This window comes from Triplophysa dalaica, chromosome 16 (genome assembly GCF_015846415.1).
Source record: "Triplophysa dalaica isolate WHDGS20190420 chromosome 16, ASM1584641v1, whole genome shotgun sequence".
Lineage (NCBI taxonomy): Eukaryota > Metazoa > Chordata > Actinopteri > Cypriniformes > Nemacheilidae > Triplophysa > Triplophysa dalaica.
The window spans coordinates 9,660,364-9,677,047 of NC_079557.1; the positions used below are offsets into that span (position 1 = coordinate 9,660,364).

General features: G+C 38.0%; 3 protein-coding genes across 5 annotated transcripts; 2 read left to right on the top strand and 1 right to left on the bottom strand.

Annotated features, from left to right (window-relative positions):
* Positions 1-437: 437 nt before the first annotated feature.
* Positions 438-4,298, top strand: aga (aspartylglucosaminidase). The gene is made up of 9 exons (XM_056770333.1): positions 438-634; positions 764-917; positions 1,051-1,163; positions 2,105-2,217; positions 2,909-3,020; positions 3,223-3,298; positions 3,553-3,660; positions 3,799-3,932; positions 4,016-4,298. The coding sequence occupies exons 1-9, from the start codon at positions 535-537 to the stop codon at positions 4,114-4,116; spliced, it is 1,011 nt and encodes a 336-aa protein (XP_056626311.1). The 5' UTR covers positions 438-534; the 3' UTR covers positions 4,117-4,298.
* Positions 4,299-4,355: 57 nt separating this feature from the next.
* Positions 4,356-9,240, bottom strand: neil3 (nei-like DNA glycosylase 3). Of its 2 annotated transcripts, none has more exons than XM_056770331.1 (10): positions 9,025-9,240; positions 8,817-8,926; positions 8,108-8,242; positions 7,552-7,765; positions 7,366-7,440; positions 5,824-5,990; positions 5,576-5,745; positions 5,080-5,473; positions 4,726-4,885; positions 4,356-4,539 (listed from the first exon to the last, which is right to left on the bottom strand). In XM_056770331.1, exons 1-10 carry the CDS (start codon positions 9,127-9,129, stop codon positions 4,357-4,359), a joined length of 1,713 nt encoding a protein of 570 aa, XP_056626309.1. In that variant the 5' UTR covers positions 9,130-9,240; the 3' UTR covers position 4,356. The 2 variants fall into 2 exon arrangements, with proteins under 2 accessions (XP_056626309.1, XP_056626310.1); XM_056770332.1 differs by having other exon boundaries at positions 8,817-8,871; positions 9,025-9,161.
* Positions 9,241-12,433: 3,193 nt separating this feature from the next.
* asb5a (ankyrin repeat and SOCS box containing 5a) lies at positions 12,434-16,647 on the top strand. Of its 2 annotated transcripts, none has more exons than XM_056770032.1 (7): positions 12,434-12,632; positions 14,742-14,821; positions 15,054-15,161; positions 15,489-15,642; positions 15,761-15,895; positions 16,114-16,305; positions 16,451-16,647. In XM_056770032.1, exons 1-7 carry the CDS (start codon positions 12,434-12,436, stop codon positions 16,576-16,578), a joined length of 996 nt encoding a protein of 331 aa, XP_056626010.1. In that variant the 3' UTR covers positions 16,579-16,647. The 2 variants fall into 2 exon arrangements, with proteins under 2 accessions (XP_056626010.1, XP_056626011.1); XM_056770033.1 differs by lacking the exon at positions 12,434-12,632 and adding an exon at positions 13,656-13,844.
* Positions 16,648-16,684: the final 37 nt, after the last annotated feature.

Here is a 16,684-nt window from a genome sequence, read left to right on the forward strand (position 1 = left end):
CTTTGCTGTCTATTTCTGGTTAGAGCAAAGCTTTGTCACAACCTATATGTACTGCTTCTCTTTCTGGTTTAGCATATACAGAGGAAGGAAAAATGATGTTTGATAATACTAAAGAGAATACAATGTTGTAGACCAAAACACCATTCACTTGAATATTTTATTATTAAACATGACACAGTTTTGGAGGGTAAGATGTCTTTGCATCTTTGTAAAACAGAGTTCATAGATCCGTGAAAGTACAGTTTAGAATGAATAATCCTCAAATATAAAATTTTTACTAAATAGCAGTTTATATGTTGTAGTACTAATGTTAAGATCATACAAAAGTTCAACCTGAAAAATATGTTTTAATAACCAAAAAAAAAGAATGCAAAAAAAGAATGAATAGCTGCGCTGTTCCTTTAAATAAAACAAGAAATCACGTGACAAAACACGGAAGTCCATAACTGCGCATCAAGGCACATGACAGTCTGTAAACTTTAAGTATGCATAGAGGATTTGCTTATTGAAGGAAATGCATTCGAGTGTACCATTATGCTCAAAATATTTTGCATCGTTTGTTTGCTACCTCTAACCCAATCATCTCTACCTTTGGTGATCAATACTTGGCAGTTTGAAGATGCAACTAGCGCAGGTAATGAAAGAACACTATTTCTATGGCTGATCGACCCTCGCGCCTCTGCCTCGGTGTTATTTTATCCGGTAGAACCTCGAAGGCATGTCAGTGCAGACTTTAATCTAAAGTGCGTTTGTCTCTCTTTAGCCTGGAGCGCACTGCAGAAAGGAGGCTCGGTGGTGGATGCGGTGGAGAGGGGCTGCGCGCAGTGTGAGCTCGAGCAGTGTGACGGCAGCGTTGGGTTTGGCGACCACCCTGACGAGCGCGGAGAGACTACATTGGACGCTATGATCATGAATGGGTACCGTACTCTTTTCAATTCAGCATGGAAATCATCAATGTGCATTCAATTATTAGATATCCGACATAAACTTAGGAATTCTCTGTGTGCAATTTTAACCGTTCTGTTTCCCCCCGAAACGTCTTGCGTTTAGAGCGACAATGGAAGTGGGCGCAGTGGGAAACCTCCGCAGGGTTAAAAATGCTGTGGGTGTTGCTCGGGCAGTAATGGAACACACAGAGCACACTTTCTTAGTGGGTGAAACAGGTAAAAGTACTATACATATATTGGCCACTTATATCTGCTTTAATGCAAATATCTAATCAATAAATCAACTTCCAGCAATTAAATGCGTAAAAGCATGCAGAGGATCGTTCAAATGTCAGAATTGTGCTCTTTTATGAGGTGGTTTGAGCATCTCTGAAACTGCTGGTTCAGAATTTTTACACATAACAAGCTCAAGAAATCACAAAGAATTGTGAAAAAGTAAAAAATATAAAACTCAATGGGTGGCATTTCTGTGGAAGCAAACACCTTAAAGGAAAGTATCCAAAAGAAAATACTGGTTTAAGGTAACAGGAAAGCAACACAGAAGTAATGGTGGGCACAGGCCCACCAAAAGCAGACAGTGATAGATTGAAAAAATGCATGTTATTACAATCTTGATTGTAGGGCTAGAATTGAAAGATATTTTGAGATGTCTCTGTACTTATTATATTAATATTTGCGCTTATACAAAGAAGTCAATGCCAGTTGTTTGTTCAGTGTTCTTCAAAATATCTTCGTTTCATGTTCTGCAGAAGCAAGTCATACAGGTTTGGAATCCGCATTTTCTGCTAGCCATATCAACCATTCATTTCTCTAAAATATGTGTAGACACTGGAGTCCCAGTTTAAAGTCTAGAGCACTTTACATTTTGCTTCTGCTATACATCATTAAAGCAGGCCAACTCCATTAATTCCATCTGTTCTCTTAATTAAAAGGAATTATGGAGTATTAAAGCAACTCTTTCTCAATGCAAGGCTGCCTTACTGCATGCGTAATATTCACAAACAATGAAAAAGCTGAGTCAGCCTCCCACTGCTCCCATTTTTGCTATTTTCAAAAATAATGTTTATTTAAAACCAGGTCTGTATGTGATTTAGTTGCGGAATAAAGTTTAACAGAACTAAAAAACAAAACAAATTTTCTGTTTTTTTTTCATACAGCTTCAATCTTTGCTGAAAACATGGGCTTCAAATCTGAAGACTTGTCCACTAACAAATCAATAACTATTTTCTCTGAGTGGTTGCAGCACAATTGTCAACCAAACTATAGAAAGGTGAGTTTTTTTTCCCAAAACCAGAACTCCAGTGTAATCATAACCCCAGGGTTTAGCTTTTAAGTTCCTAAGCACCTTTTGCAACATCAAACATTGGTTTAGAAGCTGATTCGTGGTAGATAAGCGTTTCGTATACTTCAAATGTACCAAACACCTTTGAAAGATTTTTTGTAAAAAAAAAAAAAGGATAAAAACATTCAGTCATTGTTACGGTTAGGACAAGCACGTCTTGTGCTTTACGAATGTTTCGAAGTCTTGTGCAGTGATGTTCAGAACGGATATTGGTGTAATCACTGTGAGGACAATATGCAAAGTGAAACAAAGCAACAATGAATAATGCATTGGGAGCTTTATAAAGAATACAACAGTTGATTCCAACATTCTGATACTGGCACAGTCAAAGCCCTATGGAAATGCTAGAAACAAAACTCTGAATATATTTCTTTTTGTGTATTCTCATACACAAGCATATGAAACTGTGGATCGGTTCTTGTCCAAGTTAATCAAACCTTAAAAAATTACAGCATTTTCACAGCTTGGAAAACCTTTAGTCGGATAAGACAAATCAAGGACTGATATGAAAAACAGATCTTTAAAGCCTTCAAGTCATAAAACACAACTTTGTTTTCGGTTTTGTTTCCACAATATTCAATCAGAGTCATGAATGATCTTTTTGTATTTTTATTTTCAGAATGTTTTTCCAGACCCTACCAAATATTGTGGGCCATACAAACCCAAAACCAACCTATGGAGGTCAAAACATCAAAAAGGGAAAATTGACCCTAGTGCTCATGATACAATTGGTAATGTTCCTGTTAACGTTAGAACTACTTGTTTATTGTAAAAAAAAAATTATCAAGCTCTTTCGTTTCATTTTGTTGTGTTAACAGAGCCCAGTGTTAACATTAAACATAGCAACAAAACCTAATAGGTTTAAAAATCATTGTTTTATTATATGTATTAGATAGACTAAGTGAAGTGACACTCAAAATTTATTTGGATTAGGAATGATTGTGATTGGTAAGAACGGACAGGTGGCTGCTGCAACATCAACCAACGGCGCAAATCATAAAATACCTGGGTAAGTATGAAAAAAGTATTTGGTTTCCTATCATACAGTACTGTCGCACCATGTCTACACTGGACGTGGCACAACAAGAGACACCCATTATAATTGTACACTTGTACACACTGGATGCGATGCGACAATCTCATTAGAACAAGCCGTGTGTCGTGTCACGTCACCCCTGGTGTGCAGACACAGTGTCAGACTTTTTTTGTGTGCTGTTCCATCTAAAGAGTTCTACTAAAAAACGTGCATGTTGATCTGTATAGACGTATGGGTGATTCACCAGTGGCTGGAGCTGGAGCTTATGCAGACAGCACAGCAGGAGGAGCTGCTGCCACTGGCGATGGAGACATCATGATGCGTTTCCTCCCTAGGTAATCACCCTTCTTGCGAGATTATTAATTCTTTTAATAGCATCAACAAACGCTATGAGCTGCCTTGATATATTCAGTTTGTGAATCCCTGATTTTACACTTTATGTTTATATTCCTAACGTTCATTTTTATTCCTAGTTTTTTAGCTGTTGAATTAATGAGATCTGGAAGTGAACCCACCATTGCCTGCAAAACAGCCATCTCTCGAATAAAGAAGCACTACCCAAATTTTTTTGGAGCTGTTATTTGTGCCAATACTACTGGTGGATACGGTAAGACAATGTCTGTTTATTGATCATTTTGTACACCCACTCTGAATATGAATAAGATGATCATTTAAGTTGTTTATTTAAAGGTGCTGCTTGCAACAAGCTGCCTGAGTTCAGTCAGTTCTCCTTCATGGTGTTCAACTCGCTGACAAACAAGCCTCTACTGGAGAAAGTGGACTGTTTTTAATGACACAAATCCTGTTGATTTTTATTGATTGATATGCGTCTTATGATCAAGCTTTATATGCACTATTTTTTTATATAAAAATGTGATTAAACTGCTGTTAGATCTAACAACAATAATGAATTAATGCATTTTTAAAATTTCAATCCATTTATTTCATTAAAAATGTATTACTGTACAATGTACACACATTATCATTTTTACTTAATAAATCACCTAGTACATTTAGTTAAGATTGTGGATTCAGCAGCCAGGCAGATTGGAGATGCCCGGGCCGTTCTCAGCCCACTGGAAAAAGTTACATTGCTTCCCCATTTTAACTGGACATGTGTAGAAGTTGCGCCCATTATTTGGTCCCAGTTTTAGAACGGTCTTCATAAGAGTTCGTTTTCCATGATGACACATGGGAAAATGCAGGTCTGCCCACTGTTGCAAAAATCACACTTGAAATCAGCACAAAATAACTCTTTAATTTGATACATAATTAAAAGATTCCAAATAAATGTGTGATTATACTTTTCAATTTAACAAATAGTTGAAAACATAAAAATATGTTTTGTACAGATACTAATTAAACCTGGTAATCGGCGAACCTTGAAAACTGCTTCTTACCTCAAAGAAGTTACACTGAGTCTCCCTGGGAAGGGAGCAGGTGTAAAACTGTCTGCCTTTGTTCTCTCCGTCCTTAGTGACCACCCTAAGGGCACACGATCGGTGATGACTTTTGCAGCAGGGGGTTTTGGAAAAGGAGGCATCATTACTCTGCGTGCCCCTGTGTAATTTCGGCAAGATAAGAAGCCACTTACTCCAAAATCACAAGCACTTCACATTTTTTCCAACCAGTTTAATCATGCCCAATTTTTATCTGCAACACCTGAAACTCTTTACGCTTTATAGATGAATTTAGTTATCACTACTTCACTAAAACATCTCATCATAGCCTAAAGGCCAATCTAACTGGCTTACCTCCCAGAGCAGGTGGGCTGCATGCTTCCTCCAGAAAGCTCTCCGTTTGTGGTTCTCATTCTCTTGTTAGGCTGACTGTGGTCTGCTGGAGATTCTCTTTTATAGCGCTCATTGCCTTCGAATTCTATCCCCCTATTACGGTGACTCTTCTGCTGCCAGTCGCCAAGCGGGCTCAGACCCCTCGCTGTCTCTGGACTGTTTGTCTGGTTAATGGCAGGACTTAAAGGAGAGTCAGGTTTTGCACTGAGGTTGGTTAGAACTAGAGTGGTGGTCCCAAATGCAGCCCTGCGATTCATCTTCACTTCCTGCAGGGGTTTGCAGAAATTGTTGCAGGGGTAGCGGATCAGGTCTCGACTCATGGGTGATTGGCTCTGCTTTGGGGGCTCTTTAGAGACTTCGAAAAAGTTATTAAGTGGTTGTTAGATTGGATTTGGGTAACATCTGTTCGGCTACAGTGACCTATATTTGGAAGTCTGTAGTTGCGTCTGAAACTTACCTTCTGGTCTGGGACTCATACAAGCTTCACAGGATTTGCAGCTCGGGAGGTTGATTAGAGTACAAAGGGAACACGTCCATTCCTCTTCCTCTCTCTTTGCCACACGATCATCGCTGCTCGATTCACCCTGATATGCCCATCCAATCAAACTGTTACGAGTCGGGAGTTTACTGTCAAGTTGGAATACAAGATTACAAGTTTAGATCTCCATCTGTAAGGGTGTGTATGTAAGATAGTGTGCAGCTCACCTGATGTTTACTTCACTTGGATCACCTGACTGACAGCGCTGACAGAAGTATGTCATCCGGCCATTGTCTCCCAGTCGACAGACAGTGACAGTTCCACTGCATTGACCGCAGTGTGGACGTTTGTACACTTTGTAATGCTTGTAAAGTGGTGATCCATTCTTTCTACACTTGATGTGTGCAGGGAAAAAGTAACATGTAATGATGTAACAGAGGCTTTAGGACAAATCTCAAAACCCTTCCAGCATTCCAAGTCTTTTTTTAGAGGAGAAATGGAAAGAAAATATAATCAGAGCTTAGAAATGTGCCAGTGTTCACTAGCAATTTTCTTTCCATTTTCTACAGTTCTGTTCATTTTGTTATGCACAAAAAATTGCCTCTAAATACAGATTTTGACCTTAGATATAAAATATGATATAAATTGACATTAATAAAATACAATCATCGCCAAAAGTGATGACTGTTTTAAAATTGAAAAATTCACTTTATTCAAAGGTATATTAAAAACATTATTTAAAAGGGTAATATGGCGATACGTATTTTTCTGTGCCTTTCGAGTGTTATAAGTTGCCCATGCATGTTTTAGACACGTAAAACCTGATGTTCCAAATAAGGTAAGAGGCGTTACTTTCCATCACATGCTTGAAGTCTTCAACTATCACTACGCACTGGTTAACTGGCCAATCATAGCACACCTCGCTTTTCAGAGCGATGAAATTTGTAAAAAACAGTGCGTTTCAGAGAGGCGGAGCAAAGAGGAGATACAAAAATACAGCATTTTTTAACCTTAAATCATGTATACACATTGCATTAAATCTAAACAACAAAGACACAATAATATTAGTTTTAGAAGTGTCATTTGACCCATTTAACAGCTTACAGAGTATATGCCCAGCATGGCAGTTAAATATTACTACACAAGACAAACGAGATCCGTACTAGGGGTGTATTCTAACCGAATTGTCACAGGCAACATTCCAAATATAGTCATCAATCCTATGCCCTACTCCCTTCGAAGACGTTTTTGAAATATGCTACATAATGTATAAACACTAATATATAAACTTTTAAAAATATAAAAAGTATTGTTTATTTGCAAACAATAACTTATTTGCTTATGTTATGCCATTAAAACATCTGCTGACGGACAAATTACTGAAGCTGAAGAAAAGGAGGAAATAACGTTGCTTCCTTTGCCAAGTGCATCCCAAATGTCTACATAATGGCATGTAAATCCCCTGTTCAGTAGGGGGAGTAGGGCATAGAAATGATTGTGACGGTTTGGTACGAATACGCGTACCATTACACCCCTGATCCTAACAGATAATAACCGAAACAATTGTAGACAATTTATGTTCTATTTCCTGCAACCTTTCATCTATGCATTTTTTTGTATATTAAAGCCCAAATAAAACCCATGCTTCTTGATATACTGTAGTTAAATATGCTGAAGTACATTTTTCATTTTGTGTCTTACATCTCATAATTTGATTTTTTTTGATGACTTATTATATTTTTATTTTGAACACTACCTTATAACCTTACCTTATAAAACAGGAGTGTGAAATCTCGTGTCATCTTCACCAGATGATGAATCTGTTCATTTGTCAATTGATTGACCTATAATAAGACATAAGATTTTATTAGAAAATAGCATTTCAAACCAAATATGGTTGTAATACATTCAAATAACTATTCTGCATTGCTAGTCTCTTAAAAAAGCAAGGTTACCTTGACAGAAGGGTTAAGACCACTGTCGAAAAGAGCTTCATTTTTAATTATGTTTCCTACACCAGGAAGGACAGCTTGATCCAAAAGCACATCACAGAGCATTCTCGCACTCTCTCTCTTTACAGCCTCCACCGCCCGAGAGAAACTAAACTTTGATGAACAGACATCTAGACCCTCCATGGCTCTTACTTTCTGCTTACAGTCCTCTGTGAATCTAGGAAAGCAAACAGAATTACTTTTCCCAGAATGGTCAGAATCACTGAAGTCTCAATGAAAAGCTGAAAAAGAGTTTGAGCTGTCTGATCATGCCGAGTTATGACGGTCGGGAATTTAATCCATCATGGCAAGCGTTTCTGAAGTGGTGAAGTCGTCTGTTTAAGAACTGCACTTAATAAGTCGACCTCTCAGATGTACATAAAGATAAAGTGTTTGACTGTGACAGACCTTCAATTTAATCCAGGATTAAATTCAACCTCAATCCTTATACCGAAATACTTGAAATGAAATGCAAGTTATATATCACTTCTGTAATCCAGCGTATTGGAAGAAAATGTACCTGATTTCTACAGTTGTGTCAAAGAAACAGACAACATCACTGCTAAATTGAACGAGCAGCGCTGGTGGTTTTCCTTTCATATCGTTTCTTTCGGAGGGATTTATCCTCAAGGAACCATTCATGCCAAAGTGCAACCTAAAGCAAAACACAATGCAAATATGAGAGTCTCAAAAGCTTGAACAATTGATACATATTCAGTCTTTTGTAATTACTCAATAAAGAGGATTTATTTTATTTTGAACGGGCAGATTTTTATTTGTATACCAATCCATGCTATAGCTAGTGAATAAGATTATCCCTATTATAAAAAAGAGTCATAGATAAAGTAATACAGAGAAGAACATGAACAACGTTCACGGTTATTAAACATTGTACTAATTTCTAAAACTTTTGCAAGTAGAATATCTGAATAGTCTGGGATTTGCATGACAATTCAGTTATGCAATGGAAGTACATCACATCAAGACACATCTTAGTGTTGTATATTATTTACTTTTCATTGATTATATATTATGTCATCATTTTCATCATTCTATACTTGCAGTTGCCTTTCCAAACTGTTATGGTAAAGCAAAATCTTGTCTATCTTTAATATATGCTTAGCACTTTGTTTGTCAATTCAATCTGTTTTCATGTGGACATAAGATGATCCTAACCAATCAAATGATGATTTACAGCAGAAAGTCGACTGCAGACGTTTTCTACTCACCTTAGAGCTCTACAGCCAAAATACATGAACATCTCTTTGCCCAATGTCTCCACTCCTGTGAACCCACAGCCCAAAATGGTCTGAAAACAACTCGAGCTGCTGTCAGCTGACTAAACAAAGTTAAAACGAGTAAACATTTATGATACAGAAGGCCTTATAGCACATTGACGCTCCCGCTTTATATAACAAGACTGTTTAAGTTACTCACTGGTGCATTTGTTTCATTTCTGCGAATGTCTACAACTTTCTGTCCCTTTTGAACTTTTGCACGAATCTTCTCTCCATTTATAGTGCAACCCGGGCCCTCAACCATGGCGATCTTTATTTAAAAGTCTCTGAGAAAATGATAAAACCAGATCAAATAGCTAAGTTTATCTGTGCTATTATATGTGAACAAGAAACCCGCCACTGAACTACACATGCGCGATGCGCGTGCTTCTTCTTCTTCTTCTTTTTTGTCAACGTTGAGGTGCATTACCGCCACCTACTATACTGGAGTGTTGACCGGAGCCAAAATCTACAAGATTCTAGAACCATGCGCATGCTTGAACGGAAGCTTGGCTTTCTTTAGTCAGAACAGACCAATAGAGAGAGTTGCGTCAACTCCAATGGAACAGTTTTTTTCACAGCAATAGGCCCTTTTCACATAAATCGGAAACTACGTCACAGCAGGGTACAGATTACATCCCATTGTAATAGAAGGCGATTTCTGTCATTTGAAGCTACTAACGTTTACTGTCTTTTTTGCAACATTCTTGTATATTGAACATGAAAATGAATATTTGTGTCTTTATCTGTTTTGTGCACTCAGACTGCTTATTAATTTAAGTGTTTTGAGTTTTTACAGGTCGCGTTTTATTTAAATGTGATCGCGTCACTGTATTATGAGAAATTAAGAACTTAACTTTAACAGGGAGTAAAACGGTATTAAGGTTGTTTAATTTTTTTATACGAAGACATTTATTCCAGACACGCTTGTTAGACTTGGATACTGTTTTTAACGAAACATGGTTTACCCTGTGTCGAACGATTCGATAGTCAAAAACCCGAAAGCATGAAAAAGGCTTGTGGCCGCCATTCATTGAGCCTCGTAAAAGCTACCGGAAGTTACTAGTAGAGTTAGTAGGTTAGTAGTTACTAGTTACTCTAGACTAAAGACTCATCTCTAGACTAAAGACTCGTCTTTTTAATCTTGCATACACTACACCTCCATAATATTAATCCTCAGAGGATTTAGGCTGCATTATTTAGATCAACCGGAACCAGGAACACATCCAACAACAAATGATGTACTTGTTGCATCAAAGAGTGCAGAACAGTACTCTACTCTCAGCCAGTCTTGTCTCTTTGTTCCAAGGTTACCGCAGGATGCAGTTCATGCCCAGACCTGATGGCAGAGCTGAGAATGGGAAGCGGTGACCTGACAAGTGCTAAGAGGATAGAGCTGGATAAAGGACACGACAACTTTGTTTTTCCTACAACATTTCAAATGCTATTAGATTGTTAATGATAATCTTTAATCCTTAATTTTTATATTTTTATTAAGCCTTGTTGTGCAAGCACTGTTGAGCTTGTGCAGAGGCAGCAGCTTTTGCCAGAGGGGAACTGGAATCCCCTGGTTGGGCCTGGGTTCCCCTGAGGTTTTTTTTCTCGATGGGAGTTTTGGGTTCCTCACCACCGTTTGCATATTGTTTTGCACTATCTGCCTGGCCGGGGGGGCTGCTTTAGAATTCATACCTGTATTAAATGTGTCTCATGTACAGCTGCTTTGTAACAATGAAAATTGTAAAAAGCGCTATATAAATAAAGTTGAGTTGAGTTGAGTTGAGAGTAACGCATGAAGCTGCGGCTAAACAGACCAATTGAGGTAAACGTTTTACCCATTTAAAGACGCAAGTCATTTAATGAATAAAAATGTAAGAAATAATGCATCTTAAGAGAAAACATTACTTCCTGGAACTATAAAAAGGCACCAGGAATCACATGACATACGAACATTTTTAACTTCCATTGTCGCGACTCTCTCTCTCTCTTACGGCTCTGGGTCAGTCAGAATAAAAGGGATACAAAAATATCTTAGTTTTTTTGTCAAAAGTGCATTTTTAAGTCAGTTATGTGTATTATGAAAATATCATTAAAACTTTCAAATTCACATAGAGTTTTGGATATGTAAACAATTGTGTTAATGGACATAATAAAATAAACATTCATCAAATGTATCAAATCTCTCTCAAAGAATTTATCAACAAAGTGTGAGTTAGGTATAAGCAGAGGTCATAAAGGAGCACGCTTATAAGTGTGATCAAACTAAACACTCTTCGAACATACGACGTATGCAATTCTACTGTATAGGCACTCAAGATTAATATGAGATTGGCAGAAACTGCATGTGATACATTGATCTTTAATAATTGGTAACAAAGAAAAAACAACAGCGCTCGCTGTGGCTCAGAGAAATTGTGGTTTCTGAAATGAAAATACAAGAATAGGCGTAAAATTTTAAATTAAATCGTTTTATTATTATATCATTACTATTACTCTATCATTCAAATCAAAAAAATCAAATTGTAGCGTAAGCTCCTCCCACTTGCCTGTCTTGGCATAAGCTCCTCCCACCTGCAGGTTTCCGTGCTGCAGCAAATTCTTCTTGGGATACTGGGGATCCAGGCTTCAAAAAGGCCTCAAACTCCTGCCCTGACCATCTCAAACCCAAAGCACTAACCACTGTACCAGTTGGACTATTGGGGCATTGGCTTGAAAGAGAACCCCATCAATGCTAAAAGGTACCAGCTTTTGCGAAGGGAACGCTATCTGACATCAAAGTCTTACTTTTGCACTGTTGAATTTCAAAACCTTAAGAAGGTTCTCAGACATTCAGGCTCATATCACTTAATCTTTCAAAGCTGGAAATCTTATTATGACAATAAAGAATGTTGCTGTCAGATAAGGTTCCCCTGTGTTCAATGAGTGAAAGTAAGGTAACGAGGCTTCATACCACTGACCTGTCCATCTCCAATCCAAAGCTCTTAACACTAAATCAATTGGCCTATTGAGTTGGCTGGCTTGAAAGTAAAGCCCACCAAGGCTAAAATTTCCCAGCTATTGCGGGGGAAACAGTATGTGACAGCTGATAATTCTGCCATGTGATGCCATGCTTGTACCTTGAGCTTGCAGAGAACTTCTGGTGGACTAAACTAAATGACAAAATGTTCTTAAAATGCTTTATTTTTATTTGCTTGTATATCCATTTGATGCATTTTAACAAATTGTCATGAGAACACTATAAATTATGATAAAAATGTATATTTAATAGTGTTAATTCACATTAATACAATAAATCAATTAATACTAATAATTGATATTTAATAAATACTATCGTTTGCATTACTGCATTTAATTCCTTCCATCCTCATTCAACGTGTGAAAATCCAGCCTACTTGTGTTGTAACATCCTCACAATCACAGGGCTCCGGGATAATAGGGTAAAATCTGGTAAAATCTTGTCCTCAAATCTCATTGGAGATGCAGTATAGGCCCGAGTGTATAGGGGGTGCTGTTGGGGTGGAACACACAATCTGTGTGTATATACTGCCCAAAACCTTCAAACACAGCCAGCCATGACAGAGACCACTGAGGAATACAGACCATTTGCAGCACTGCTGCCCAATGTTTACCTCACCATCCTGGCCCTCTTCTGCTTCAAACTATTTGTCAGAATTACCCTTAATTTACTCACACAGTTCTACATCATCAAGGGCAACCGCAGGGAGGCTGCCCGAATTTCAGCTGACTTCTATGGTAACGGTCAAGGTTATGGTAAGTACACATCCAGAAGTGTGGGTTTCCTTTTTTATCCAATTTGTACATGTTGGCCTGTTTGCATTGATATGTTTTGCTGATAAGCAACAATATCATTAATGGTTTAATGGCACTCTGGGATTTGATTTATACAGTATATATAGCAGCTGTCACAGCATGTGATAAGGGCCAGCCAGTTGTGTTATATCCACAGCAGGGAGTAGTTCACTTGTGATTTGTATAAATGTCAAACACCCATTCGAATGGCATCATCTTTGTATTCCAAGGCATGCTGTTATGATTTGTTTTTGTATGTTTTGTATCATGACAGGGTGCCCTGATCATGTGGCATTTCACTAATCATTTTACAGCTCATGGCTGCCAGGCTGCTGTTTACAGTGTTGTATAAATAGAATTGAGGCCATGGCATCTGATTCCAGAACTCCCCCATGCACATTTTGATTACAAAAAACCCAGTCATCTTTTGTCTAGCAAAAGTCTGTACAGCCAGACGTTTGTCTGCAGGATTCTGAGCAGGTCGTATAAACAGCAGCGAGGGCTTTTGGTACAAACAAGTTGTTTCACAGAGCATCTCAGAAAACTGTTTCTCTGAGTTTAAGATCAGGGACCAGGGAACAGAGTCAAGGGATAGTCACAGGGGATTGCCTTAGTCTGGCATTTACCAAGCAACTTAAGTAGGGCAACGCAGATGAAAAGAGCAGACAGTTTCAGTAACTTTGTAAAAGATTTTTTGAAGAGAATGATATAAGGAGAAAACATTTTCCTGAAGGGACGCAAGCTCTGTCAAAAGCGGAAGTCTTGCTGAGCTGGTTAACCAGCCAAGGTTGGTGCTTTGATATGTTTCGTGTGTACGTGGGCCGATTTACAATATCCTGAATGCAGAAGTGAGCTGTGTTCTTGAATTAATTGTTCTTGAATGTGAAACCAAAGAAGGGAACTAAAAGAATGATGTGTGACGAAGTCACAACAGAGGTTTTTTTATCTTATGGATGTTGAGAAGATGGTTGTGTCAAACATTTATTTGGCAATGAGTAGAGGGTTTTAACCTAGTTGTAGAGATAGATATTTCTCATAATGTACAGTAAGTTTGAGGTTTAGTTTTATGCTCTCTATCAGCAGCCTTACATACATTAGTTGAGTGAGAGATGAAGGGAGGTGACGATGATGACGTGTGGAATGCATCAGCAGTTATACTGGATATTGACTCAGGTGTGTAAACTATCATTTACTGTTATGATATTTTTAAATGGGGCTATAAATACAGTGGGTTCCACCGTCTAAGATCATATGTCTTGGATTTAGTGTCTTATTAGAAGTGAAAATAAATGTAAAGTTTTAATGCTTTTTTTCAAAACAAGGAAAGTTTGATAAAATGCGTTTGAAATATTCTGCGCTTTTTACTATTTAAATGTTAACAATCCATATATCATGGATAGCATGGTATAACATGAATAGTCCAGTTAGTAAACTGTTTGGGGGTTTCCCACACAAGGCTTGGATTAAGATAGTTACTGTAAATGAGTTACATTTATAGTTTCTACAAACGTGCCTTACAAAAACAAGACAAAATGACACGTAAGTATAAGTTATGTCAGAGCAAGACTTTTTCAGAGGGCTCAAACATGCATTTTAGTCTGGGACTATTTACAAGAACACTTCACCCAAAAACTAAAATGTTCTCTACATTTACTCACCAATAAGTTGTTCCACATCTGTGTACATTTCTTTCTTGACACAGAGAACACAGAGAAAGATATTTGGAAGAATGCTTGTTACAAATGTTCTTGGCCAGCACTGAATAGGCCAGCATAGAAGGAACAATTGCTTAATAAATTTGTTTGTTCTGCAAAACACAAAAGAAGATATTTTGAAGAATGTAGGAAAGCAAACCGTTCTGGGGCAATTTTGACTACCACAGTAATTTCTGTATCAATGGTAGTCAATGGTGGACAACCAAAAATTGTATAATGCAAAATTAAAGCATTTTCACTAGTGTCAGACTTTTACATCCAAGTGTTTAAATCCATTTTTAGGATGGTGCTCTTATTTCAAACAGCTCCAATATCGAATTCCTTTTTAGCAAATCACTTTTTCACTTTTCTTTAGGATCAAGGGCTGATCTCTCCCCTCTTCACGATGCTGCCAGCCAAGGACGACTGCTGGCCCTCAAGACCCTGATTGCTCAGGTAATATGCCTGTTTAAATAACATGTGACTGGTGTGCAAAAGACGATGAATTTATCATGTTATTATTAGAGACACATGCACTCTACTGGATTAAAAATGTAATACACATTTGTTGCATTACAAGAACTGCAAACCGTCATTTACAGTAGTAAAAGGGCACTACTGCCACCATCTGGAATTTAACAATCCTGCACATTGTAATGCAATACTCATATTTTTAATCTGTCCTCAGGGTCACAGTGTGAATGTGCTGACAATAGACCACATTAGCCCTCTTCATGAGGCGTGCATAGGGAGCCACGTTGCCTGTGCCAGAGCCCTGATAGATGCCGGAGCCAACGTTAGTCTCTGCAGGGCTGATTGGTAACATTTTCATTTGACAGGATTCGAGTAGCATTGGATAATGCTTGTTTTACTGAGATGTGATTTAATACAGTAAACTATACTGTATGTGCTTTATGCTATACAATTAGATATGAATTATTATTAAAATGTATTTAATTACATTGTATTCAATCTAAAGTTATAAGATTAAGTAGGTTAAATAAAACAATAGCCTAAACACCAAATCACCAGATAAAAGAGAATTAGGTATAAATATATATTCAGTTAATGTGTTTGTAATGTCTTCTCATATTGTTTCTGTTATTTATGTCTGTTTGCCCAGGTTAATGTGACAACGATTGATGGTGTGACTCCATTGTTTAATGCCTGTTCAGCTGGCAGTCTGCCATGTCTAGAGCTTCTCTTGCAGAGCGATGCTAGACCACAGGCCCTGGCTATATGCCAGCCTTCACCCATCCATGAGACAGTCAGCAGAGGTGGTTACAGGACTGGCTCTGGGGGCTCAGGGCCCCACACAACCAATATCATATCACTTGCTGACAGACACTTGGATTATTTCTAATGATGTTTATGTTTTGTGTTGTCATGCAAAAGGCCACTTCAAGTGTTTGGAGGCGCTGGTCGCGTGGGGTGTGGATGCAGATTATGAAATTCCTCACATGGGCACCCCCCTCTACAGCGCTTGTCGATGTAGGGAGTTCTTATGTGCCCGCAAGTTGCTTGATGGAGGTAAACATGTCCCAAAATTCACACAGCTATGTTGAGAAACAGTCATACGGTATCATATCCAGAACACTAAAACATTTAATGACTGGAGTCCTGCAACTATAGTAGGGTTTTATATTTTTCACCTTGATTTTTTTATTTGTATATTAAGTTCACACTTAAAGTGCGAATACGCTTCAGTCTATTATTATGATACTACATTTGTCATAATCACACCATAGGTGCAAACGTGCATAGAGGCACAAATATGGAGACTCCTCTTCATGCAGCTGCCCAGAAAGACTGTGTAAGCATAGTGAAGCTCCTGCTGGAATACGGGGCAGATATAAATGCACGTAACATGGAGTATAAACGGCCCGCAGAGGTTGCACCTCCAGGGAGTTTAACCGAGGGCTTCCTGTTGATTTATGAAGGTGAGTTATATGTACTTGTGAAGATATTTTGGCAAAACTTAATCACTGGTTTGGTTTAGAATGTATTTGAATCACTTTAATTTCATAACGTATAAACGTTACACATTTTCTCCATTAGATTTGATCTTTTTTGTTCCTTCTACAGCTATGCCACGTTCTTTGCATCAGCTGTCACGTCAGCAAATCAGGGAGAGTTTGGGGCGTTCCCGCCTTCATCTTATACCACATTTGCCCCTCCCTAAACCAATGAAGGACTTTCTACAATATAAATAATGCCATTGTCCCCACTGGCTGTCTATATTTTGATGTCTGGATTGACTTAAATATAATATATATAACCAATATCTTTTTGGTCTGGTTTGTTAGCAATATGTTTCTT

Bases quoted from the DNA above. Each gene is read 5' to 3' on its own strand.
- asb5a (XM_056770032.1), top strand. From the start codon at position 12,434: ATGACAGAGACCACTGAGGAATACAGACCATTTGCAGCACTGCTGCCC. The intron at 15,643-15,760 runs GTGGTTACAGGA...GTCATGCAAAAG, and splicing joins CCATGAGACAGTCAGCAGAG to GCCACTTCAAGTGTTTGGAG. The intron at 15,896-16,113 runs GTAAACATGTCC...ATCACACCATAG, and splicing joins CCGCAAGTTGCTTGATGGAG to GTGCAAACGTGCATAGAGGC.
- aga (XM_056770333.1), top strand. From the start codon at position 535: ATGCTCAAAATATTTTGCATCGTTTGTTTGCTACCTCTAACCCAATCA. The intron at 635-763 runs GTAATGAAAGAA...GTCTCTCTTTAG, and splicing joins TGAAGATGCAACTAGCGCAG to CCTGGAGCGCACTGCAGAAA. The intron at 3,299-3,552 runs GTAAGTATGAAA...TGATCTGTATAG, and splicing joins GCAAATCATAAAATACCTGG to ACGTATGGGTGATTCACCAG.
- neil3 (XM_056770331.1), bottom strand. From the start codon at position 9,129: ATGGTTGAGGGCCCGGGTTGCACTATAAATGGAGAGAAGATTCGTGCA. The intron at 7,441-7,551 runs GTAACCTTGCTT...GTCTTATTATAG, and splicing joins GTCTTAACCCTTCTGTCAAG to GTCAATCAATTGACAAATGA. The intron at 4,540-4,725 runs GTAAGAAGCAGT...TTTTTGCAACAG, and splicing joins CTCAGTGTAACTTCTTTGAG to TGGGCAGACCTGCATTTTCC.